The following is a 27,409-nucleotide window of genomic DNA, read 5'->3' as shown; positions in this document are numbered from 1 at the left end:
CAATTTTCCCTTTGCTGCAGAAAGACTAATTTACCTGAGATCTGCAAAAATAGAGTTTTATTTATATTTGAATGTGGTACAAACCCCGCTTCCCCTCTGCTTCAGCCTAAAAGAGGCAAGAAGCCAACTCAATCTGGGATACCTGTGATTTTTTTAAAAAAAGCATAGCTGAAATAAATTCTCATTAAAAGGGGGCCAAGAAGCTTACAAAAATTAAAAATTTCCCTTCACCTTCCTATAATGCAAGTAATTTTTTTTCATAATACCTTTGCTATATAGACTGTATTAAGAAACATACAATTAAACCATTTATCCTATAAGCAAGCCATCCTGAAGGAAGCAATGTAGTTCCAAAAGGACAAGTTTCCTTGTTTTCAGGAATATGTAAGTCCGGTCAATTCTCATCATCTCGTCTATAGTGAATAGTCTGAATTTCCTGAGCTATGAATGCAGCCATTTCCTGGGTACCTGCTGCAACCACTCGGCATGACATTAGATCTAGAGGTCCACCTACGAAAGGAGAGGGATTTGATCAGTCAAACAAAGCACTTGAGATTCAACAGTAATGCGAGACTCTGTCCCCTCTGTGGCTCAAACTATTTCCCATATAGTACAATTCATCAGATGCAAGACCTCCATTTCATGGGAAGACATTAAGGAGCAACGCTTAGCTGGAACGCACCCACCTTCCCTCTATCATAGGATGGGGCAACCATTGGGAGATAGGTAAGTTGCCTGTTCTAGATAGGGTTGCACTTCCTCTGAAGGAACATGTGCCCAGCTTGTGGGTACTCCTGGATACATTTTTGTCACTAGATGCCCAAGCGTCCTCTGAGTTTTACCAGTTGTTTGGTCTGAGATAGCCTGACCGCAGAAGTCCATGCGCTGGTAACCTCGGGTTAGATTACTATAATGTGCTCTATGAGGCACAGCCCTTGGCTCTGCTGTAAATCTCTAGCTGGTGTAGAATGCAGCAGCTACACTGCTGACTGGGACACATGGCTGATAGCATATGTCATCATTGTTAAAACATATGCACTAGCTGCCCATCTGTAACTGAGCCAGGTTCAAGGTCCTTGCATTCATTGTAAATGAACATCTTAGGTCCAGGATACCTTAAGGAATGCCTAAACTCTTATATCTGAACTTGATCACTGAAAGCATTTGCAACAGCATAGTTGGTTGTCAAGTTGGTGGGATTCATCTGACAACAACAACAAAACTGAGATGCTTTCTGCCCAATAAGGGTGGAATGCTCTGCCAATAGACATTGAGCAGGCACCTTCAGTTTCAGGCTTTTAACATCTCCTGAAAAACTTTTCTATGTCACCAGACTTATGCAGGCTATCTTTCCATATTACCGTATTTTTCCGTGTATAAGACACCCCCATGTATAAGACGACCCCTATTTTTTGAGCCCAAAATTAAGAAAGAAATATTTTAAACACCAAACCGAACAACTTTGATATTTTATTAAATATTCAAAACACCGGTATATTTAGTACCGTATACTGAAACATCAAACAGTGAGGCAAGCTGTGTAATGGCAGCTGCTCCTGTCAGCTCAGTGTAACTCCATTGTAGCTGTAGCTCCAGCTCTCCTGCCTGTGTGTTGCACTTTTGCCTCAGTATTTACAGTATGTACCGTATTTACTCCACAAGCGCTGGCAGATGTGAATGCTGATCAAGGAGCTCCGACTTCCAGAGCTGCCTGAGTGAGTGCGCTTGGGGAATGGGAGGTCTGGGTAGCCAGGGGGTGGCTGAGGGAACCGGGAGGAAAGGACAATGTCCAGAGTGGGGGCTGCTGGGGGGGGAGTACCAGACCAGGGTTTATTGTGAGGCCATTAGTGAGGTGAGGCTGGCGGGGGGGGGATAATATGGATGGTGGCATGTATTTATTTATATATCTAATTGCAACATTCTGTGTATAAGACAACCCCCAATTTTAAACTTAAATTTTTTGGGGGGAAATATCATATTATACATGGAAAAATACGGTAATTAGTTGATGGTACCTGTATGTAAATGTTATGTTTAGATAGATAGATAGGTAGATGGATAGTCGTAAACAGCTTTTTTACAATGTGGTGATATTTTTTTTATAAATAAATGTGCATTATAAACATGTGCTATAAAAATAATATTTTTTGCTTACCTGAAGTATCCATCACAACACCACCTGCCTCTCTGATAATAACTGTAGCTGCCGCCAAGTCCCAACAGTGCAAGCCAAACTGGTAATATGCATCTGCAGCACCAGATGCTAGAAGACAGAGCGCCAACGTGGAACTTCCAATGACACGAACCCTACAATAAGTCACAGGTGGGAGCAAAAAGACTTGTGAAAAGAATGAAAACCATTGATAAAGCCAACCCACGAGGATCTGCTCATGAGTCAAGGTTAGAAAAACAAGTCATCAATTTTAACCAACGATTTGTTGCACAGACAAACTCACATATTCACAACAAGTTAAAATATTATCTTAAGAAAAGCCAGTCATATGTTTCCAGGTGTTTGTCTCAACATCTTCCCCGTTCTTTACAATGTTATCATATCCAGCAAGCAATGTCTGCTTGTCCTATTCACTTGACAATGCAATGCAAGGCTGCCCCATCTTCATAACTCCCAAGCAAGAAGAAAGAGGAGGGGGTGCTAACTGACTTCTAACACTGAAAAGCTATCTTGATGGTGCAGTGAACACTGGCGGAGGAAGAGTGTGGGGGAGTGCACCGGCAGGGTGCCATCGCGGCTCCTCCCCCCCCCGCTCTGGGTGCCCCGCCCCCACAGGCGACGCATACCCCGCCCCTGCCTGATCTCCGCCCCCCAGGGCCAGAGCATGAAACTCCACCACTGGCAGTGAATAGGGAAGTTGCTTCAGAGGGAGTTCTGTAAGTGCACCAGAATGCCTGCAAAAGTTTAGGTTCACTAAATTTAAATAGGTGGCCTCAGAAACTGAAATGTTAATGAAGGGGCTGGTTCTTTTCTTTACAAAGGTTTATGATTTATTTACTTTTTAAAGAAGATCTTACCCATGAGCTTGGGCCTTAAGCAATCGCTCCATGTTGCTGAGAAACAGTTTCAAAGTGTCAGGATCTCGTTTTGGGCCAATCTCTGTTAAAATCAAGGCCTTTGAGATATCTGCAAGACAAAAGGTTATTTTGTATTATTGCAACAGCTTTTCAAAGTAGGCACTGTCCAAATTCTACTGTGAAGGATCTTTGGATATTTTACAATAAGATCGCTTCACATGTTCATATATTACTGTTCTTTTTTACGAGTCTTGCTTATTTCCAAAAGCTTTCAACAAAATTCTGTGTCTTGAAATTATGGAAAACAAATCTGCTTATTACTTTTAGTTAAATATATTTATTTGGAAGCAAAGTCTTACCCTCTTAGAATCACAGCAGATTCTGCAATAATGTTCAGTCAAAATAATTCTACATCCCATCAACTCTAAGCATATCACAAAGTACATTTTAGATCTTGCAGTAGAATATATCATTCCTATCATATTTTCAAAATTCATACATGCAAAATTCAGAATTAATACTACCACCGTGAACTCACATATTATTTTGAAAAAGCCTCTAAAGTGATTGCATAGTCTCATGCTGCTATTTCAGAGCTGCACACATTACAAGCCTATCCCAAGTCCTAGTATTCCTGGACCAATTAACTGAAATTTCAAGCTTTTGGACAACTTTTCTTTAGCGTATACATACATACTTCACATCCTATGTTAATTTTTTAAAAAATTTTTAAATTTTCCATTGAGAAGTCTGCTAGTCTTCCTTAATCACAATAAAAAGTCTCTCTACTTCCACTGATAGAAGTCAACATATTTTTCAATAAGAAATAGGTAATAAATAATCTAAAATTCCACCAACTCTGCAGGCTGACAGTGCTAGCCCTAAGTAGGCTGCTTCATTATTGCAGCCCCAACATGAAATAGGGTACACTTTAAATACTTTCCCTACAGTGGCTGTAATGTTTAGATTACATTTTTTCAGGTAGTTTTACATAATTGTACAGAGATTCATGCCAGCACCATTCGTAAGGTATGTACTATGTCCACTCACCTGGCACTCAAGAGCTGACTAATCATAAGATTAAGCAAGGGTCACCAGTTTTGTTGCAGCCAAATTTACAGTGATTTATAAAAGCCTATTTTAAACTACTAAGCTCAATAATTAAAGTATGGTATAGAAAAGAAGGACTACTTAAATAAATGTAAAATATATTCAGTTATGCAGAAAATACATCAAGGGCGCAATCTTATGTGCACTTACCTGGAAGTAAGCTCCACTAAACAGAGTGGATCTTACTTCTGAGTAAATATGCAGAAGATTGCTCTGTAAGTCTACCTACATATGGTAACGACTCTCTAATAATACAATATTCAAAATATTTCTTTTAGAGAGCTTAAACCAACCTGTCACTTTTGATACCTGAAGCCTTTTGTCATTACAAAATGCCCCTTGACCTCTTCTACCAGTGTATAATCGTTCTTCCGTGCAGTGATAAATTACACCAAATTCAAGCTTTAGCGTTTTGGGAAAGGAAAAAGATCATGAATGCAATTTGTATTATATATTTCACAATATAAACAGATTATCACTATATAAAATGCATATAAATAGCAGTTTATGCTACTGATAATAAAGAAGAAATGGTTTTGAGCATGCCAGACTTTCAACTTCACAAGGTACATAAAATTTCAATAAGAAATTAGTTAATGCATCTCCACAGACATTTTAGGGCTAATTCTTACATGTTCAGAAAGCCCCTGGAAATCTTTTCTGCACAGTGATGACAATGAGCAAGAGCTCAACACATCAAACATTTCACACAACTGCTTAGTTTTCAAGTTAAGCACCAGTTACTATCCAGATATAGGGCTGGCACAAAAACTCTTGTTTGCTAAGTCTGTTGAGTGGTCCTGCCTGGAGTAGCAGGACAGAGGCTTCAAGTAACCTACAGCACAAAATCCATAGATAAAAGGTTCAGTATCCCATCTCTGCTATACCACTTGACATCACCTCCATACCTTATTTTACAGTTGCTTTGAATAAGTAAGCCTGACACAGGCATGTGAAGTTGTATCCTAAGAGTTACTAATATCTGGTGTTGAATATACAGTACAGGAGCAGTGATAAGAACTAAATGCAAGACTATTATCCCTACCCAACATGTCTTTGCCAAATATTATTCTATGGAACAGCTTTGTCCTTTCCACCTGCCATCTAGCAACAAGGTTGTGTCCCAGCCAACAGACAACATTTGTTGTTTCCCCTACAGCGTAGTCCTTTTCTGTTCTAGCGGGTTCTGCATGAAGAAAGACTGCATTGCATTACCATTGCATCTGTGTAATGCAAAGTCAGCTACTCTGCCCTTGAAGGAATAGTATCAAGGACAGACTTATAAAGGCTGCCAATACAGGTTTTCTAACAGTCAAGACAAGAATGAAAAATTATGTTGCGGCACAGGTAGGTAGATGGCAATAGAAAAAACAACAACAACTGGTATGTCTGCCACTTGATTGATGAGCTGGAAGCTGCTTGCGCAGTCACTCAGGAAACGAATAGCCTGGCTTGATGTGACCTTTCCCTTAAGTATGACACTCCTAAATGCATTTACTTGGAAAAAAGTCTTGTTGATTTTAATGGACCTTATTTAAGAAAAGAGACATACATACATACTCCACATTTTTCTCTGACAGGGACTCAAGGTGGCTTACAAATTAAAAATAAGAAAAACATAGAAAACCCATCATTAAAAAACAATTAAACATTGATAGAATTAAAACATGCAAGACTACTTATAAAAACAGGTCCCTGAAACTGGGATTAGCTACCTTTACATTCTGCCAGCCATACATACTCTTTTACCCAAAGAATGATTCCAGACTCCATTCCTACCATTCATTTATGGTAGGTCATAATAAGACTACTCACAACACCGAAGGATTGGTTTCAGGATTATGCAGATTGGTGTATTCAAACCAAGGTTATAACAGATTAACACTTCAAGATAAATACAGTAACCTAAATGGCTTTCTGTGAACTTTGTTATTTGTTATGACGCTCACAAGATTCTCACTAAGTTTGTTAGATATTAATCTTTCACTTAATCACGGTAGCAGCAGATAAGGCTTTATCCTATACCTCTTGATTAACAGCAAATCCAATGCTGACGGCCACAGTCGGAAACCTGTGTAAATAAAACCAGTTGTGTCTGTTAGTACATTCTCTAAACAGTTAATTTCAACAACTTTACCTGTCAGAAATGCAATTGTGTTGGTTCTCAGATAAGAAATCTGAGTCTTTGTATCTAAAGGAATTGCACATTTTTACTTTTTACCTTTTAAAAACAAGCCCAATGGTTAAAAAATTAGGGGCATCCTGATCTGGTGGATCAGTTTAGCAGTGACCTTTCCCCTGTAGCTGAAGCAGAAATAGCTGACTTGACTTTGATTCTTAGAAAACCCCTTTCCCTTCTTCAAATCTTAGGATGCTGTGCAATTGATCAGAACTTGACGACTGATTCAACTACAACCGTCCCTCCCTCTTTTGAACGCCCCACTGAGTTTCAAAACCAGTTTGCCATGCTAATGGCAGGGAGAAGGAAAGTATACTGTTAAAAGCTATTGTCCTTAGGTACATTGTACTAGTCCAATAGTTCTCTGGATTTTAGCCAGAGCCTCTGATGATAAGGGACTCTTTTAGAATAAGGTTTTTATAGGTAATTGGTATGCTGAACAAAGGTGCCAACCACTACAGTTGTTGATTGTTTGTGGTACAGCAATGGTAGCTCCAAACTCTTGTGCTACTTAGTAACTACACCCTTTTGGTACTTGTCCCTGCACTTGTGTTTTGGTGCTATTCAGTTCTGTCCACCTGTAATAGACTTCCACAAGGCACTATAAGGGCAAGAACCTATCTTGATAGTAGCCAAACTATGTAACAAAGGAATTGAGTGTGCACACTCCCCTCACAATAACACTTGGGAAGCCCAAATTCATAAACTAGAATCGAATTTGTGCATATGCACTCATCAGAGTCTTCCTCCCAAAGCACTGGGGCAGACGTTGACTCAAGAAAGTAACCTTATATGCGAACAAGCCTTACTCAAATAGGTTGGACACAGAAAAATAAAGCACGGCAGAGAGCTTGAGAAAAGGCAGGCGTAGCTTTTTTGCAGCACTGTTTATATATTTACCTATGTACAAAATTACAGGTGCCATCAACAGGATCAATAATCCAGGTAGGGCTGTCACAGAGAATGCACTTTGAACCAGCAGCGGTAGCTTCTTCAGCAATAAACCTATAATGGACGAGAAAATTAAAACTGAATTATTACTTATTGGAAGGCACTTAGGCACTGGCGTTCCCAAACGTAGCTGTTTTCTGCTACATTTGGCCTTAAACAAGCATCAGGTAAAGTACTAAAAGTTATGCTAAGGGGATCTATGTGAGTCTTTGCATATTATCCAAGAGCACATATAGAAGGTGTTCAAGTGACTTTCAGGGCCTCTACGGAGGTTTCAGGGTCTTACACAAAGGGAAACCCATGTATCTTCACTCATGAAAAGCTGTGTGTGAATACAATGTAGCAACAGTTTGTACATCACAACAGGTAAGAGGTGTCATTTTGGTGACAGTCAGAAGCACATATAGAAGATATACAAGTCAATCTGCAATGAGTAGTTTTCTTACTATTGAAATAAAAACTATTGAGTAAGATTCAACCTTTGTCCAATATATGAACCGGGCAGGCACATGAATAGAAAACGCCTGTTCATCACTATCGTGTCTTATTTGGCTTTAAATCGCAGTGTGGGTTCCCTAGTCATGCATTTGTCATATTTGAACATCACACTAAACCATGGTTTAGCATGAAGAGAATGAGCTGCACCAAGCTTTGGCCTCCCTTTCCAGGACACAAGGAGATCAGAAGCCTAAACTGCAATTAACGCTTACTATGATTTGTTTCCAAGAACAGGACCATTTTTACGCAGAACACCACATGTATTTTTGAACATGTCTTGTGCTATACATGCACATGCAACCCTTGACCTTTTGCTGCACTTTGTGTACATTGCAGCAATTAGTTTCAGCTTGCGCAAAGGACATCAAGCTTTACAAGATTACCCACACCTGGAAGAGTTACAGTTTTCCCACCATTTCATAGCTATTATTTCCCAATTAAAACTAGATGACAACTGTCTATTGAAGCTTAGTGCTATACTTGTGAAAACAACCTTCAATTCCATCCTATATAAAGGGAAGGTTACTTTTTTTGTTGCTGCTGTTGGGCTTTTTTTCATGTGAACAGATGTCCACTAAGATTAGGCTAAAACTACTATATTCATTTCATTACGGGAAATCTAATCTGGATTTGAGAAGACATTGGAGGCAGGAGAATTAAAAAAGAACACACCCTTTTAACATGTTGTCTCCCGTCCATGGCCAACCAGTTATATTGAACAACTCTCACCTGATGTTTAACTGGAGGAGTAGAATGGTTACAGGAAGGTGGTCAACCTTTTGTTCTCCTGAGGACAATCAGTCACCCTTTCTCTGCCAATCAGCAGAGGAGCAGGAGGCAGGTACCTCTCCATCACAGGACTGTGCTGAGAGGAAAAGCCCTCCCCTCCTATCTAAGCATCGTGATGGTGAAGTACCGGTAAAGTGTTCCCAGTTCTGTCTTTCCCTACTCATTGCTTTGAGAAAAGGTTCGTCTCTCCCCACCCAGATCTCTACTCACTTACTTTCCAAATGCCCCAAGTGCTCCTTTCTGTTTCCTAAGCACTATAACCTCCTAGCTGTGGTGCTGTGCCAGAGGGAAAAGAAGCTCTTGGTTTCTTCTGGGGCTGGTAGATTAATTGAAGCATCTCGGTTCAAATCCCCAATTACCACAAAACTCATTGAATGACTATCTCTCAGTCTAACATGTCTCAAAGCACTGGGATGGGCTATACATTTTATTGCATAACTAGGGATCCAGCTAGGTTGAGGGCTGCATGTCAGTGGTAGACAGGGTGAAAACCACACGTCCCCATGCTCATCCATCCCCCTTTCATAAGTTATTTACAAATCTTCCCTTCTCTCCCCCACTGCTAGCAATCTGGCAGTTAGGTTTAGAACAAAGGCCCCCATTTGCATTAATGGGATCTGTTAAGCCTAATTGCCATTCTGGCTCCTCACAATCTTTAGAAGAGTAGCAACATATGGGGAAGGTTAACTCACCATGGCTAGCTCTCACCGCCACAAAAATCACTCCCATGCAGCAATTAGGGTTAAGAAAAATGGTCCCAACTAATTGCTTCATGGGGCTGAAACAGATGAGGGGAGGCTGCAGGATGCATGCAAAAGCTCAATGGGCTGCATCTAGCCTACAGGTTGCCGGTTCCCCATCCATTTATGACATCGTCAGACAATTGGTGGCACATTTAAGTTTATCACCAACAGTACGCTTGACAGAACTGTAGCCAATCCCTGTTCTCTTACTAGTGTACATGAGGTGCATGTTTGTATCATTCAGTCACTGCATTCATACAATGTGTGAAGCAGCTTATTAGTATTGATATTCTCCAAGCTTTCTTATTCACAGAATGACATTTTCAATCCCAGTTCAAAACATACGTAATTTGCCTAGGATAATACCATAGCTGGACCTACCTGTGAGAGGGAAATTTTTCTTTCAGAGCAGAAACAATTAAGTTTTCCACAAAGTGATCTGTTTCTGTCACAAGATCTGCTGCGGAAGTTTTGGTAGACACCTGTTTTTCCTCAGTGAGAGCTTTGCTAATAATCTAGAAAAATTAAATCAGAAATTACTTTACCATTTCCCTCCACAGATCTCTCAACTGACTCAAATGACAATAGACAAAAAAAGTTCACAGTTATGCCCATATAGAATTGCTTAAAAACATCAAACGGGTTTTGTAAAATCAAATAAAAATTATTCCCCCCACCACAAAAAAATCAAACTGGTACTGCTGTGACATGTCACCAATATTTCAGAGACACTGGTCTGTGCTGATGTACACAATCAGGATGTAAAAAGCCATTCGGTTACATTTTCAACATTTAGAACTTTGCTGCGTTGGAAGCCACAGGTTTGTCTCTAAATTATTATAAGCACAAATGTATTTTTACATATTGTTTCACAGTGATTTCCATGGTGAAATTATCCTGAAGAGAGTAGGTAAGATGTTTTATCACTCAGAGGATGGGTGAGAGGGAGGGCTATCTGTATGTGGTATTAAACACACATAACTGTTTCCCGAGAACAATGGGCATATCTTCCCCTTGACACTACCAAAGCATTTGACCAAATTCTGCTTTAGTAGCTTGATAGCTATCCAAATTTTACGAAGGAAGGGGAGACTTCAACAAGACAGTATTTTTACACATTGTTATTTCAACTGAAATCAAAAGGAATTGCTTTTGGATTAAATCCCTTTCCTTCAAAATGGTTTCAGAATGCGACCATATGGTAGCAGGGCATGCTTACCCAATTTACCTATTACTTCTGCTTTAATTTGACAACTCAGAAGAAGCTGTGTTATACTGACACAGGCCATGGGGCCATCTAGCTCAGTAATGTGTATACTGTGTATAATGGTTGTCCACCATTTTAGACAGGAGTCTCTTTCAGCCCAAGCTGGGGATGTCAGAGACTAAACATGGAATCTTCTGCTCTTCCACAGAGCTATGGCCCTTCCCCATGACTCCTCCTGGTAACTGTTCGGAAACTGCAGCTGGTACAGAATTTAGTGGCCAGATTGCTGACTGAGGCAAGTTGGGTCCTGTCCTTGTGAGAACAGTCCTCACATTTCAGGACTGAACTCTGACATTGAAAAGAAATTACAATCAACCTGGCCTGGAAAGAGAACCTGTTTATTATATATGGGATCATTCTTACCTTCAAATACTGCTCTATTTTTGCATATTGATGTACAGTAGTTCTTACTGGGTCATTTTACTAGGATTTCTTATAATGCATAGTTCCCCTTACCTGTATGTCAAAACACCTTTTCAACTACCAGTTAATGGAATGCTATTGGCTAGAAACTGATACAGTATTTCCTTTAACTCGTTTTTTTTTCAACCTATACATTGCCCTTTAAAAAAGGGGTCACATCTTAACAATGTGGCTCCTTAAATGGTACCTGAAGTTGGCAATGGAAAAGCAAGGCATTCCTAGTGAAATCAGGACTACAGACTCTTACCCAAACTCTTGTTGAATATTAACAAGATACATCCTTGACACTGAACACATTAATGCAGATACAACAATGATGCAATACAGATTACTCCCATTTAAACCCATTCAACAACCTCAAATTAATGTGTTGGGTTTTTTTTTTTTTTAAAAACTAAGTGTTCCAACAATGTTTTCTTTGATATTTTACCATGGGCTACTTTTAGGCCAGGCAGTTAAGAAGAGCCATTTCTGTAATGTCCAGAAATGCAAGGTTGGTTTCCTTTGCCCTTTTGTTTGACCTGGCCCAGTTGAACCCCATTTACCTCCTAAACTGTTAATCCACAGTTAGCCCACATCTGACTTCATTTCTGGAAAAAGTACTTCTGTCCACCAGTTCTCTTTCACCAGCATCTCCCCATTCTTTTCTCCACGTGCAATCTTATGCACTTGCTCGGGAGTAAGAGGGAGCTATTAAACTAAATGCACCTCGCGTCCCCGCCAAACATGCACAAACTCGACCGGCCAGCCAGAATTGACAAGGCTGCGTGCAAAAGGCTTGCAGTACTCAGAAGCTCTGTCCGCAACCAGGAGACCTGGCCCTTCGCTGCCCAGCAGGTAACTTTGGTGTGTGTGTGTGTGTGTGTGTGAGAGAGAGAGAGAGAGAGAGAGAGAGAGATGCAGCGATTTCTCAAGTCCCACACGAATCTCAAAAGGAGACAGAAAGGCATGTCAATCCGTGTTTGGAGCTTCTTCTTGCTTACAGACCCCGCAGGGCCGGAGGAGGGGCAGCAGCGGAAAGAAACGCCGCCGCCCCGCTCCCCCTTGCAGCCCTGCTTCCCCAGAGCCCCCCACGTGGCGCCTGCTCACCTGTCCGGCCCGGAGCGCCAGCTGCACCGCCACCTCCATGCACTCCTTCCAGGGGTCGCCCGGGCTGGCGGCCGCCTCGCCCCGTTTCTGCTCCCCGCTGGCCTTCATGGCAGCCGCTGCCCCCCTCCCTTCCAGGACGCCTCCGCCTTCTCGGGGCCCAAGCGAGGCGGCCTCCCCTCCTCGGTCCCCAGCGCGCGGGGAGGGCGAGCAGGGGGCCCGGGCGCAGCGCTCGTGCAACTTCCCCGCCGCTTGGCTAGGGCTGCTGCTGCTTCTCCCGCTCGCTGCTGGACTTCTGCTGCCCCGCTGCCTCCCCGCTCCGACTTTCCTCGTCCGTCTGGCTCCCGCGTCCTCTTTCCTCGCTCGGGGAGGCGAGAGAGGCGCTGACGGCAGAGGCGCCGCCTCCTTGGGCGAGAGTGACGGCGCTTTGCACCCATCCAGGAGCGGCAGCCTCCTCGCCACGCAAAGCCCGCTCGCTGGCTGCTAATTTTAGGACGCCGTTCAGACTGCTTGTGGCAGCAGCCGCAAAGGCTGGGCCCTTGAGCAGAGGACGAATCATGGGCTCGGGTATGTGTGTGTTTTTGTGTGAGAGAAATAGGATGTGGCTCACAGGAAGTAACTCGCTTCTTTCAGGCAGCCGCCCGCCTCAGTTTAAGATCTGGTCTCATCCTCACCTCTTCCTCTCTGAAGTTGCTTCTGACTGCAGAGCACTTTGTCATTGTTGCTGTACAGGGTCGTTCAGCTTGCCAACCCCCGGCGCGGTTTCCCCTCACTTTAACACCGGAGAAATGCCTTTTCCCACCACATGTAATTATGGAGCTTGCCAACCGCATTTCTGCAGAAATATCCATGCCTCCCCTCTCCTGCACACAAACCACCCCCACGGAAAGCTCCTACATCTTCCTCTTCCCACGCATTGCATCTGTTAACATACTTTTCACCTTCCGCCTAGTCAGGGCTGGACCAAGACACAATTGCGCCCTTCTGAGGTGAACCACAAAATGGTGCTCCCTCGTCTCCAGGGAAGGAGGAGTGAGTTAAAATCTAGGAGCAAGCAGTGAGTTAAGATCTACATCCTTGCCTTATGGGTGGCCCACCCCAGTTAGGAAGCCACAATTTCCTCCTGTTCTGCAGAACCCTTAATACCTCTGCTTTCATCTCCACCCCATTCCCATGCCTCCTACTCACTTTGTCAAGGCTGTACATTTTGTAGGTTTAAAAACAGATGTACATAAATGCACAAAGGATCAGGTTCTTCATGTACCTGTTATGGCGCATTTGGCTGCAGAAATTGGATATGTTACATAAATAGATCAGAACCCGAAAATATGAACCAATGATGTGGTCAGTTCCTAGCCTAACATTACATTTGTTCCTAAGTTATGAGAATGTTGCATCTTAACCTGCACCTTATATTTCCAGGCTGTGAAAGTTTTGTGGGAGTTTACAGTTTTAGTATATAAACTTAGAAAATAATACACACATCTGTATTTATTGTATCACTGAGCAATATAATCTCATATCTGTGGACAATAAAATGCTACACACACACACACACACACACACACACACATTGCATAATGCTTAAAATATGCTCACAGTTTTTCAAAATACCTATTTGTTGCATTTATATATCACCTTTCTGTCAAGTCCCTCCAAGCAGTTTATAATTTTAAAATACTAAAATATATTATATGTAAAGTTAGCCCTAGGTGGGGAGAGGGAAGTCTGATTGGAGAAGGTCTTAGTGTTGTCTTAACTTGCCTTGGCCACTCCCTTCTTCCTTCTCACGGGTAGATTACTGTTGGAGTAACTGGACATGAGAAGGGTTTCATTTCCTTCAAAAGTGTAAATCACTCCATGGATAAGTTAATTGCAGGTTCATGGCCAGCCAAGCCAGCTGTTATGGTAATGGCCCAGTGCCCCTACTATAACTGTGATAGATGCATGTCAACTCAGTAGTGTCCATTAATCAATTAGCCAGTCAGTGTTACTTGTCAAGTGTAACATCTTGAATTGCTGAACTTATTTAGAGCAACAGAGATACTTTGTACTTTTATGTATCTGTGTATATCCATATCTGCCTACAACCTACAAACCGTCCGTGTGGTGACTGGTACTGGGAGCAACTTCTAGTAAATGGGTCTCTCACCTGCCTGAAATTCCCAACAATTATGACGTTTGGCCTTATGGGTGGGGAGGGGACAGTCTGACTGGACTAAGCCCCGATATTATATTTTCCTCCCTGTGGTGGGTTCATCCAAGATAGCTACTACCTGCTATTTTCTGCAAATGCTACTACAGAATGTTAAAGAACCCCCTCCTGCGAAATAGGCTTTGGCATGTTTCCTGTGCAGGAACTAAAGGTCAGATGCTCATTAAGAATTCACTGTACAGTTAATGGGTAGTACAGTGGCATACATGTCTACTCAGAAGTAAGTCTCTTTGCACTCTTTTAGGATGGCAGCTTAGACTTTGCTTTAGGGGGGAAGGGTTATTGTGCCAGTAACAGCTGTATGACAGCCAGATAGTTATCAGGCTAGGATTTTCTATTGTGGAAATACAATTGTAGGAAAATTTTCACCATGACTGTGCTCTCTCTTAATTTTGTGTTATGCTATGTCCCACATGGCAGTCATTTTTTAACCAGTGCCCACAGCACTCTTAAAATTTGAAATGTGCTCACTGGCCCCAAAAGTGGTGATCCCTGAGTTACAGGGTTCTAGCAACCAAAGTATATTGTAACTTGTTCATACCTACTACATGAAAGGCACGAACAGACATACTTGGGACAGAAAATGTAGAACACAGGTGTGAATGGAAACCAGAATGCAGATCCTAAAACACTAGTGTAATGGTATTCCAATATTCAGGAGCCTCCACAAACTGTACCCTGTGAAGCCTTTATAATCAGTTTTCAAGTACAGTGGCACATACTATGATCACAGTAGTAGTCTTTTGAAAGAATATAACAGTAGGGGAGGAATTTAAGTAATATTATTTAAAAGATTATGGATTTTATGAAAATCATCCTGGATAGTATTGTAATGCAACCGTGTGCGTGTGTGTCACTCTTTCTGTCTGTATGCAATATCTAGTGAAAGTTTAATTAAACATTGGAACACGAACTATAATTCCAAACACACTTTATAAAAAATTATGCAAATGTGAAAAATAGAAATTTAATTTAACACTCTTCTGGCTTTTAAAAATATCTGTTGTTGTTTGGTTATCAGTGATATGAGCATAATTTTCCAGCACATTTCCCACATATTCATTTGGTATTCAGCTTTATGTTCCAGCTGCAGCTAACATATTTTTCCACCCTGATTTTTCTTGCTAGGGCATGCTTTGGAGACATTCTGTGTGGAGCCGGAATTATGCATAATGAAATCTTACTCACTGGAGCATGAAGGCTGGTTTGTAGAAAACTGCTTCCACTTTATTCATAGTGTAGAAGTGGCAGGATCAGCTTCTGAATAATAATGCAAATATTGATTCATTATGGTATGATGAATCACAGACAGTTTGGGGACTCTTTAAAACTACTATTGACAGTTTTATTTTCAAAGTACCAACATACAAAAAAAGGGGGGGGATTTACAGTGCAGTCCTAAACATGCCTGCTCAGAAGTAAGTGCTATTGAATTCAATTGGGCTTTCTACCTCCTGACTGGCGTTTCCGTGCACTGCTCTGGTTTGCCATAAGTGGCTTAGTCATGCTGGCCACATGACCTGGAAAAACTGTCTATGGACAAATGTCAGCTCCCTCGGCCAGTAAAGCGAGATGAGCACCACAACCCCAGAGTTGTTCGTGACTGGACTTAACGGTAAGGGGTCCTTTAGCTTTAGCTTTACCTCCTGACTTGCACAACAGAGCAGACAGAACAGGGAGCCTGTATGTAGCAATAAAGCTGAGACTGTTAACAATCCTATCTTTTTCTTTTCTTTTTTGAAAAAATATGCATCTCATTTGCATTATGTTTTAATTGTGTGTGTGTGTGCACGCCAAACCTGCTACTTGCCACCATGTCTACTAGACTGGTAAGGGCTGCGAGGAAGTCATGGGGGCATGGCCAATCAGTTCAGAGGGGTGTAGCCAGTTGCTCCCATTTTTTTCTCCCCAACATCTTCCCTTATAAAGATACTGTGGACACTTAAGCATTGCAGCTATACAAATACTTAGCACTGAACTGGATTGTACACTCTTTGGGTTAGAATTTCTTATTTTAATTATGTACACGGCCATCTACATTGATGGCGGTATATAAATAATAAATAACCAATATTTGTCAGTTTTATTATTTAAGAGCACCCTGGTTTCACTGAACAACAGTGAATACCTGTGCAAATATAATTTTCATTCTTGAAATTACATGCTGCAAAGTTATATTGAAAGTATATTAAAATGTCCCAGGGGAGGGAAACAGTGTTGCTCCAGATGTCCCTGGACTCCCATCAGCCCCAGCCATTATGGCCAGTGGTCCTGGATGGTGGGAGCTGGGAGTGCAGTAACTGCCACGTTTCCAATTCTTGCTGTAAGTAAGGATTAAGAATTTCAAAAGGATTCTGGGGAAAGAACCATAGCTCAATGGAACAGTGATAACAACAGAGCTGTATTTTTATCCCAGTCCCTCCAACTCCTTAGTTTAGTTTACTGTGAATGACAGGTGGTTCCTAGCTGTTGAACCGTGCTCTAATATACCTTTCATAACCCCAGGAAGTCGATATTTCATAACCACAGACTTTCATAACTTGACTTCTCGGTGCTGTTAACTAAAAATAGCCTCTGCCTGATGAGACTGAAATCCATTTGATCACCAGGTGTCATTATGTTTTAAAAAGTCATGTAGCCTCTGTAAAAGTTGCAGTTCACTCAGGTCTCTGCAGTTTCTATCTTCTGTAGAATGAATGTGCAATGTTTCTATATCCTGATTTAATTTAGAGAAATGCAATGAAATAAAAAATTACTCTGCCTCTGAAGGATCAAAATCCAACAGCACAATCTTTCATGTCTAAAAGGTAAAGGTACCCCTGACCGTTAGGTCCAGTCGCAAATGACTCTGGGGTTGCGGCACTCATCTCGCTTTACTGTCCGAGGGAGCTGGCGTTTGTCTGCAGACAGCTTCCAGGTCATGTGGCCAGCATGACTAAGCCGCTTCTGGCAAACCAGAGCAGCGCACGGAAACGCCTTTTACCTACCCACTGGAGTGGTACCTATTTATCTACTTGCACTTTGACATGCTTTCAAACTGCTAGGTGGGCAGAAGCAGGGACTGAACAACGGGAGCTCACCCAATTGTGGGGATTCGAATTTGCATGCAAAAGGTCCTAGCAGAAATGCCAAGTGTCTCCAGATAGGGCTGAGAAAAAAACCCTGTGTATCTGTTGCCAGTCAGTGTTAACAGTAGTGAGCTAGATATACCAATGATATGACTTACTAGAGGGCAGCTTCCTATGTTCCTTTAACAGAAAGATCTACAGTGAGGAGTCCCTTCAGCAGTGGGTCAGTTTATCTGCCTATTTACCAGAAGGTTGGTGATTCGAGTCCACCCAGGGATGGCTGTGAGCAAGATTCCTGTATTGCCGGGGGATTGGGTTAGATGACACAGGGTTACTTCCAACTCTACAATTTTATGATTCTATGAATACTACTAAGACTGCAATAATATACACACTTACCTGGGAGTAAGTCACACTTAACAGGACTGTTGGATTAGTCATATTCATATGCCAGTTACTTATTTGCAGGGCTATTTTTCATCTGGAACTCACCAGTACTCAGTTCCGGTGCCATTCTAAGAGAACAAGGGTGAGTTCCAGCACCTCTTTTCCTATAAAAAATCGAACTGCTTCTTTGTTTAATATCCTATTGGTGTTACTTGGAGCCATGTTCATGCAATCATAACCATGATAATGAATTTGTGGAGATGGGAGTAGGATTGTGCCTTTATTACTTGGAAAGTTTGGCATAGACATGGAATTGCTATACTGTATATCTGGAGACTCTGCATTTTGTAGAGTTCCTGATCACACTGCAGAGCCAACATGCCTACGTTTATATGGGGTAGTATTCAACTGAGTTATAGTCAGAGTAGACCCACTGAAATGAATGAACATGACTAAGTTAGGTCCATTAATTTATATGGCTCTACTCTGTGTAAAACTTAGTTGAATACTACCCAAGCAGATTTGGGGCGGAATTCAATGCAGCACTAAGGAGATAATTCCATCAGCACAAGCATTTCTGTTTGTCTGGTGGAAAAATCTCTACTTCCCCTGCCACATGTTCTCCTGATCCTCCAGAGTGTATTGCCATGGTATGTGATTATGATTATTCCTTCACATATTCCTATCCAGAAATATGGTCACATGAACTAGAGAGAGTAGGCTAGTGCTCAGAGAGGCTACATAGGACTTTACAAGTTTTTTTTATTATTATAAAAAAACAAATAAAATGTCCTTTGAATTAGGTCTCAAAATCAATAGCAAGGCAGTGAAGGCCTTTCAGCACTGGCAATACCTGATCAGCATGATTGTCTAAGTTCAGCTGGTCACACTGCTCTGAACTAGTTGAAGTTTCCAAATAAATTTCCTAGGTAGCTCTATTTATTAGTATGAGAGTAAAACAAAAAACCCAGAGAATCCTGGATGTTTGCAAGATTAATTGTGGCAAGATTATGTTAGCATACAAACTGCAGATGCAGCTAATTTGGGCATCCATTATGATGGCTACAAACACCAGCAATCGGTAACTGAGGCTGTGTGAACATTACCAGTGCATTTCTATCACATTTGCACATATGTGTTTCCCAATTGTCCAATGCCTGGTGGGTGGAGAAGGGGTGTGGATGCCTTCGTATGGATTGCATTTTCAAGCATTTTGCCCCAAACCAGGTTTCATTAAAGGGTGTGTGTGTGTGTGTGTGTGGCCTAGTTGCATTTTTAGTCAGCAGTGTGTCTAGAGATGTTTGGGGAGGATAAATTAGCAGTAATTGTAACAAGTAGCCTCATCCCTGTATGCTATAAATATTAGGAATCTTTACATATATTTGATCTTAATAGTGATCTTGTATTGAGACTGTGTTCTGATCTATTTCACTTTCACTGTAATTGCATTTGTTGTCGTTAATTACAGTAAGCCCACAACTTATGTGGGGGTTAATATTCTGGGGATTGTGCCTAAAGCCAAAATTGTGTACAGTCAAGAGTCAAGACACATTGGTTGCCAAAGTATTTTCCCCAGATGCCTACTCCCCCCCCAAAGGGGGGGACGACTAAGTGTGTAAAGCTGAATATGCACAAGTTATATGTGTGTAACTTGTGGGCTTACCGTACTAAATTTTCCGATAGGTCTGCTGGTCTTTTAACTTGAAATTGAAACAAACGTCCCTGTAACCTGTGCAGCTGCCAGCTGGTAAATTAGGAATAATTTTGCTTAAATTGCTAACTGTAACCCTAGATGTAAATCCTACAGAATGGGACTCATGTGGATACAGGCTCATAGCTAAATAGCTTATGGCTGCAATGCTGTAAACACTCATCTAGAAGCAGATGCATTGTGCATCTAAATTTAGCACTGCATGATTTTACGGCTATCCAGTTTCTTAAGTTTTCTAATAATTCATCTTTTAAAGGCTTAACATATATTATGATAGGCCAGAGCAGGACACAACCCTTACTTTCCAGTTCCTTTTTGTTCTTGTCTAGTTAATCCAGCAAAAAATAGCCTGGTTTGTTAGGCTTCAAATAAAATGAAAAGTTATTTGTATTTTTATATAAAAGGTTTGCTCACCTAACTTTCAATTAATTCCTTTTGCCAGTAAGTTAAGCAGGTGTCTAAGATTCTCAGACAGTGCAGGATAACTCTCAGATATACTATTTAGCCTTAAAAGATTGGCAATATGACATTAATTAAACACCCACGACATCAAATTTTTAATATTTTGGCAGTTTCCAGAAGGGAAGCTGTGAGAGTCTCTTGCAGTGAAAACAAAGAGTATTGTGGACCCTTAAAAACTTACAATTTCCCCATAATAAATGTGTGCCTTTAGAGTTCTACAAAAGCCAATGCTATACTATATTTTGGCAGATTTAAGTTCGTAAGTGTTTGCGTGCATGTTAATTCTCCTATATTCTCAACGAGCTTTGACTACAAAGGAAGTTCCTTTCGAAACCGAATCGCTATCCCTTTGTTACGTTTCAGTGCTGGGCTGGTGACACGGGGTCACTTAGCCAAGTCAGAATCTTGTCACCATGGTAACCCAGAAGCCGAAATTCCGAAGGGGGGCCTGAAACCGCAGTCGCATTTGGATGACCTCATAGAATTCGTCCCTCCAACATAAACAAGTCGGTTTCGCTACCTTTCACCACTTGCGCTTTAGCGGCGTGGGGCCCGCCTAGGAGTAGGCAGGGTTTTTATAATATTCATCGGGCGCAGGATACATGGTTTTATCCGTCTGTATCCATCCGTACTACTTTTACTCATGTAGCGCAGGCGCGACATTGGACAGCTCGTACATGGGGGCCTTTTCTCCCTTTGCAAACTCGTCGCAGATAATAGGCTTTTAAGTTTAAGCCATTGAACTTGGAAACCCGGCGGCTACGGCCCGCTAAAAAGGAAGGCCCCTCCCCTCCCGCCGTTTCATTGGTTGTATCTTTCGGGGAAGGGCACGTGACCCTCCCCGGATGTTTGGCGTCCACTCCGTGTGGGAGGCTGTAGGAGGGAAGTGGATGGCGCTGCCGTCAGTTCACAAGTGCCTCCAAGTGAGTGACGGAAAGTGCCTCCCCGGGCGGCTTCTGTCAGTGTCTAGAGAGACGCATTCGGTTCACCACAAGGCGGTGGCAGCTGGACGGCTCCCGCTGTCTCCCCGCATCTTCTGCCCTTGTTCCAAACACACAGCAGCCTCTCTTGTGCATTGAGGTCCTCTGCAAATTTCCTTCTTACTGCCACACCCCGTCCACCCCGTTACCTGCAGCGAGAGCCTTTTGGGTTGTGGTATCTCACTTCGGAATAATAATAATACAGGCAAAGAACTTTCTATTCTAGGTTAGGTTTTGCAAGTATTTTGGTTAAAGGGAGAACATCCTTAAAGAAGGAAAGCTAAAGTAGGGTGTTTTACACAGTGAGAACTATTCCATTGCACTAGTTAACTAACTGCATCTGTTTCTAACATAAGAAACGTTTTTTCCTTCCCTTTTCCAGCTCCAGCAAGAAAATCAGTTGCTGCTTAAAAAGCTGAGGCATGTGCGCCTAAAAAACAAGCAGTTGGAATATGATTGGGCACAGTTACAAGAAAAACTGCAAGGGCAAAAGAAGTCGCTGCCTATTTGTGTCACAAAGAAAGAGTAAGATTTTGCTCCTTTGCTCCTTAGATGTCCATGTTCCCAGCTAAAGATCTGGTTTAGACCCAGCCAGCATAGCCAATGGCCAGGGGTGATAGGATCTGTAGTTTGACAAACCCTTGGGCAGGGAGAGCACAGGTTGTAGTTTGCTATGCATCAGGTTTGAAGTAAGGTTGCACTTTGCAGCCTGGGAAATAATTTTAAACACTCTTCAAAACATTTAAATTTGAGTTTTGGGAGTGTTTATACTATGACTCATGAAAAAGTACGTTTCTGGATAGATGGGTTTATACTTACTTTTCTCTTGAAGAAGGATAAATATTGAACATTAATTCCTCTTCTTGACTCATTAGATTTTTTGGGATGATTAGGCAGATATTGTCTCCCATGCGCAGCCATGCTCTGTAAATTGTGCTGGGTCTTCAAATAGCTCATTATATACTTCCACAGACTTCATAGCTTTTTGACGTACCTAATGCAGACTGCAGCCATGAGATATTATAGGAAAGCTGACTTAAGAAGCAGTAGTTTGAGAATCCATAATTGTTCTTATGGTCATATTTGATGTAGTACTTTAGGTAATATTTGCACAGTTTTTACATTAAAGTACTCCTAAAGCAAGTCTGTGTGAGTTGAAGACATTGAACAAGGACTATGTTCACAGTAGTAGTTTATATATAATAATAAAAATTGGGGCAAGTAAATTTGTCATTGAATGAATTACTTATTCATTGTCTGAAAATGGGATATATTAATGCTTTTTAAGAGGTGGAAATATTATTTCTGGGGGAAAATATTGTTGTCTGAGCAAAAAAAAACCCATTTCACCAAATGTAAATCTTGACTGTCCAGCTGAAAAAAAATTAATGAACATATATATTCAGTTCCCCCCATACATTTATATCCCATCTTTTTCCAGTCATACCCCAAAGCAGTGTACATGTGGTTCCTAGGGTGTCTCCTATATAGGTACTTGCCAGACCTAGACCTGCTTAGCCTCAGCAAACTGATAGCCTTCATACCATGTTCTGATGTGCTTGTGCCTTTAGACTATGGGACCATGTTCTATGATCAATGATAATGTACTTTTTTGAACTTCCGTTATCTCACTGCTGTTTTTCCTAATATATCCAGATGATAAAAATCAAAATACAAGTATGTAGCTTTTGAGGCCACAGATTATTTTTCGCATTAACGTTTTTAATTGCTTCAGAATATACTATTAAGAAAGAGAAAAATGTTCATGCTTGGGGAAGAGATTTTAAGTTATCATATTTGTTTAACTTAGTGTGCCAGTTCAAACAGAAATCCACTTACCCCTTAAAGACGATGGGTTTTATCGTAAGGAACATGAAGGAGTAAAGGAAAATGCTAGGTAAGTTGTGCAAGTATAGTTAGATGTATCTCTGCTATGAATCTGATTCTTTGCATATTTACTTAAAACATTAGTCTGCTTGCGGTCATGGAGATGTATTTCCAGTTAAGTGTGAATAGTATTGCAGCAGAGGATAAAGAAAAACAATTCCTTCTCATTTTTTAAAAATGAGCTTCTATTTTGGCGTATTACATTTTTGTCAGTGGATTCATCCAATTTACTGCTGTGTGAGTTACATTATTTTCTCACAATGAACACTTAGTATCAGCTAGCAAATCTTGCTTTTGTCAGCTAGGCCATTTTAAAATTGTGTCACCAAGCCCTCAGTTAGATTCTTTTTACTCTAGATCTCACTGGGGACAGTAGGGAATTAGGGTTCCCCTTCCTGCTGCCACTGCTGTTATTGCTATAGTCTTTCTCAGATCTGTAGAGTTGGGCAGGGAGTCATTTTCTGCTGGTCATGTCTCTAACTTCCCCATCTCAGCTTCCTTCTGCTTCATTCCCCAGCTGAGTTGTAGTCCTGGAAGTGTGGCCAGCAGTGATAGGCCAAGGGCAGCCCTGAGTTTGTTGGTTCTTTGAGGCCTCTCCCGGTATACTTGCCTTTTTCTCTTTTTTTACTCATCATTGTCACCCACACCCAGCCACTCCACCTCCGTAAACCTCATCTTTCACATCCTGGATTTCAGTGTTTATCAAATCAAATCAAAACAAACATTTTGCATGTAGTGAATAGAATCCACCAAGCCCTGCTGCCAGATGCTGCCAGTTCGTTTCAGAGGGGTTTGAACAAGCATTTCTATATCTGTATTAGGAAAATCAGCAGTTTGTTATCATTCTTGTCTGTTTGCTGTTTCAGAGTACTCCAGTTGTATCATAATCTACAGAAAAGGTATAATAAAGAATTAAAAACAAACCAAGGACAATGTGAAACCATTGCAAGACTTTCTGTAAGTTCTGGTCATATGATTTCATGTAAACTCTTACTTTAAAAGAATGCTCAAGATTTAGGGCTTGTCCACACTGGAGTTTACTGTGTGTTTTCAGCTATTTGTGTTTCCATCAAATCTGCATAGTCCTCATGACATTTCCCTCAAACAATACCAATCTCAGTGATTCCCTACTGTAAATTAGGTTTTATCTGATATGGGGATAATGCAATAAGTAGTGGGGTGTTAGGGGAGGAGCCTTCTTTAGGCTGGCATTTTAATAGCCAGAATTAGTCAAGTGTTGGATAATTAACCATAATTTAATTGGACATTTTGTTTTTATTGTGCCTAACTGTTACTATAAGCTCCAAACTCTTGGGAAGCATGGGATAGACATTAGCTTTCAGCATCTGATGTAGCAAAGGTGATTTGCATAAAGAAAAAAATAAGCAAGCAGATATTTTCTTTAAAACGTGGCTGCATGTTTAAGATCCTGTATGGATGAAAGACATTGTGTTTAGTGTTTGGAGTTGCTTGCATAGTGCATTTATTGGATTGGAGCTGCATGCACCCCTGCCAACAGATGAGTATAGCAGACAGCCCTGAAGACGCTAGTAAAAGTTCATATAACTGACACAAAATGAACAATATGCAATGTATGAAATGTTGCAGGCATAGATTGAGTCTATAATATTTCTCATTTCCATCTCACACTTTCATCTTTTGATTTTGATGGGAATCTGACTCCCTTTCTCTCACATTTTTGTTGCTAGCTTCTGATGACAATAAAGTTTAGTAAAGTGTGTAAAGTGTGCTTCCAAGGATGCTAGATATAGTATTAATTTAAATGCTTATTACAAATACTCTACTATTTTATCATAGATTAAAATTAATGATATGGAACACCAACTTCACTTAGCAAACCAAAAGATGAAGGAGCTGGAAAGTAAAAAGATGTTACCAAAGGACAAAACTGATCCACTACAGAAAAAAAATGGGTCTTACAAATGTATGTGTAAAAAGAAGGGGAGCTGTTCCTGCAAATATTTAGGTAAACATATACTTTGTGATCATGTTTCTTTGGCATGTTATGTCTGAATAAAGTTATTAAAATTATAACTGAAACAGTATTGACAATATTCATGGAGGTTTCCAGCTAGCTGGGTTAAATTCCAATACTTTCTTTGATACAGGGCGTTATTAGAAAAGAAAATTGCCTGAAGATATAAGCATATTTTTAAAAATATGAATATGTAACATGATTTTATCTTTTAGTGAGCTCCTAATGGTTTTTATTGTACTATAGACCAACTGCTTTTTGAGATTCAGCGTCTGAAGATGGAAAATGAATCATTGTCTAAAGAAAGAAGAATGTTGAGAAATGAGCTTGCTGCGTTAGATAAGGTAACTTTATCATTACTTATTGCACTTATATACCACCTTTCTGCCTAAACATCCAAGGTGATTTAGTTTTCAAATACTAAAACACATAAATGTTATAAAATGTAAAGTGGGGGAGAAGGGACAATCCGACTGGACAGGTCGCAGGATAGGGGCAGTCCAACAGTTTAGGTTTAATAAATGAGCAGTTGAATTCATTTCTTTGACTGGTCTTTTTCAGTGTACAAACAAAACAACATCCCAAACTAACTGAGAAATTAACGGAAAAAAATTGTAATCAAGCCAAGCCTTCAGTACCACACTGTGAACTTGTCCAGAAGTCCTCTAATTACTTGTTGAATAGGATTTGGCACACATTGTAGTTCACAAAATCTTCCATTGATTAGAATCTTGCATCTGTTAGATGTTAAGAGGAGTAATATTCCAAGCAAATTAAAATTTGGGCTTTTCATTAGCAAATCTTGAGTTCTTGTAAAACTTTTTTTTTTTATTAAAGATGGTTTGTTTCCTATAAGACTACTTCAGTGATGAATACAAGAATGGACAAACTAGGAAGTAGTACTTAATTAAAATACTGTGTGTGGTATTACTTTTTAGGATTTTTTTGATGAAATAGAAGATCTAAAATATGCACTTCAAGAAGCCATAAAACTTAATACTCAATATGAAAAGTGTTTGAAACAACTAAGTTCAAGATATGGAATCACTTTTACATCAACTTTAACAGCTGGTAGCCATCGTGGAACTTTAAATAAATCGTGGAAATAAAATGTTCAACCAAGATTATGAATAAACAGTTTAATATTGACTGTACTTTGTAATATTAACTTGCTTATGAGGAAGGCACTTATTTTGCAATAAAATCATGACTTTGACCAATTTTTAATTGTTTGCATAATTTGTGCAGTGCCTTTATGCCTTTCTGAATCTTTAATAAGTTATTTCTCGGTTTTGGATGTAACACTAAACTTTGGTTTAGCATTATATGAATGTACCTTCATGAACCTTGTTCTTGAAAACCCCGGTCCCCTCTCTTTCTGTCGTATGTGACAGAGATCAGAAGCATTCAGTTTTAATTTGAACAAATCCTCATTATACCCATGGTGCGTCATTGTGGTTAGTTCAAACAAGCCATGATGAAACTGATATATTATTATTAATTACATTTATTAGATGCCTTTTCCCACCACAAGCAACTCAAGGCATTTTTACAAAAACAAAACAAAACAACAAACACAACACATTCATTAAAATTAAGCTGGGGTGGGGTGGAGAAACAAAAACACAATCCTTGTATGCTCATTAACTATAGTTCTCCCACCAAACTCCCAACAGGCCCAACAATACTTCTGGGGCAAGGTATTTCATAATCTGGGCATGGGCATTCCTGGCCAATTGCACCTCCATTGCAAGTGAGACACAGAGAAGGATATTTTTACTGGGTCTTTAGAGGGTGAGAGGTGGTGGTTCCCAATATATCCTGCATCTGAGTCGTTTTGGGCTTCAAATGCAATCACCAACATTTTGCTTTATGCTTGAAAGGGAATCTAGTAACAAGTACAGGGCAGGAACAAGTACCCATTAACATGCTTGCTGCTGTATTCTGGGCGAAATGTAACTTCTGAAGACTCTTCAAAGGTAGACCTGCTGCAGTGATCCAATATGGAAAGGAGTACTTCCCCATCCAAAACCAGTTGAATTCCTATTCCAGAGTCTGTCTCACAATGAGCAGCTCTTAAATCTTGGTTAGAGTAACCTTCTGTTAAGCCACATCTTGCCACTGCATCAGGCAGCAGATCCAAGATCAAGTGGTTTCAAAGGCTCACAAGGCGCCTGGTTGGCTTCTCTAGGGAGGGCATTCTGTAACTGGGATGCCACCGCCCAAAAAAGCCTTTTCTCCAGTAGCTACCAGTCGCTTCACACTTGGCGAGGGCCTCTGAAGAGGCTACAAAGCTTACAAGCTCTTCACAGGCAGGAAAAACACAAAACAGAGAGATGGGAGAAAGGAATGCTGTGTGTGCATGAACTAATAAATAATAAAAATGAATAAATTTGAACGAACTATTGTTTCCTCTTGCTAAGTTCATGAAACCAACTACCCCGAGTCACCTGCATCGCCCTTGCGCGCCCTCCGCCTCAGCTGCGCAGGGACAGCTGCCCAGGATAACCATCTCTGAGCGAGCAGCAGCCGCCATGCTCCAGCCCAGAGCGACGCGGCGGCCAATCAAACTGCTGCCTCCGCGGCGCCAATGAGAGGCGCGCAAGACTGGAGAACGAGGCGATTCA

At 40.9% G+C, this 27,409-nt stretch overlaps 2 protein-coding genes across 2 annotated transcripts; one reads left to right on the top strand and one right to left on the bottom strand.

Annotated features, from left to right (window-relative positions):
* Positions 1 to 42: 42 nt before the first annotated feature.
* Positions 43 to 12,305, bottom strand: IMPA2 (inositol monophosphatase 2). Its single transcript, XM_081919950.1, has 8 exons — positions 12,080 to 12,305; positions 9,682 to 9,815; positions 7,220 to 7,324; positions 6,166 to 6,211; positions 4,434 to 4,542; positions 3,031 to 3,139; positions 2,156 to 2,307; positions 43 to 510 (listed from the first exon to the last, which is right to left on the bottom strand). Exons 1-8 carry the CDS (start codon positions 12,185 to 12,187, stop codon positions 395 to 397), a joined length of 879 nt encoding a protein of 292 aa, XP_081776076.1. The 5' UTR covers positions 12,188 to 12,305; the 3' UTR covers positions 43 to 394.
* Positions 12,306 to 20,637: 8,332 nt separating this feature from the next.
* Positions 20,638 to 26,021, top strand: LOC309374766 (uncharacterized protein). Its single transcript, XM_081919951.1, has 7 exons — positions 20,638 to 20,842; positions 21,282 to 21,424; positions 22,710 to 22,796; positions 23,653 to 23,743; positions 24,605 to 24,773; positions 25,029 to 25,126; positions 25,721 to 26,021. The coding sequence occupies exons 1-7, from the start codon at positions 20,765 to 20,767 to the stop codon at positions 25,889 to 25,891; spliced, it is 837 nt and encodes a 278-aa protein (XP_081776077.1). The 5' UTR covers positions 20,638 to 20,764; the 3' UTR covers positions 25,892 to 26,021.
* Positions 26,022 to 27,409: the final 1,388 nt, after the last annotated feature.

Source organism: Podarcis melisellensis, assembly GCF_964234715.1.
Source record: "Podarcis melisellensis genome assembly, chromosome: 7".
NCBI lineage: Eukaryota > Metazoa > Chordata > Lepidosauria > Squamata > Lacertidae > Podarcis > Podarcis melisellensis.
Note: the sequence above shows the minus strand (reverse complement) of the source record. Positions and strands in the feature narration are given on the sequence as shown.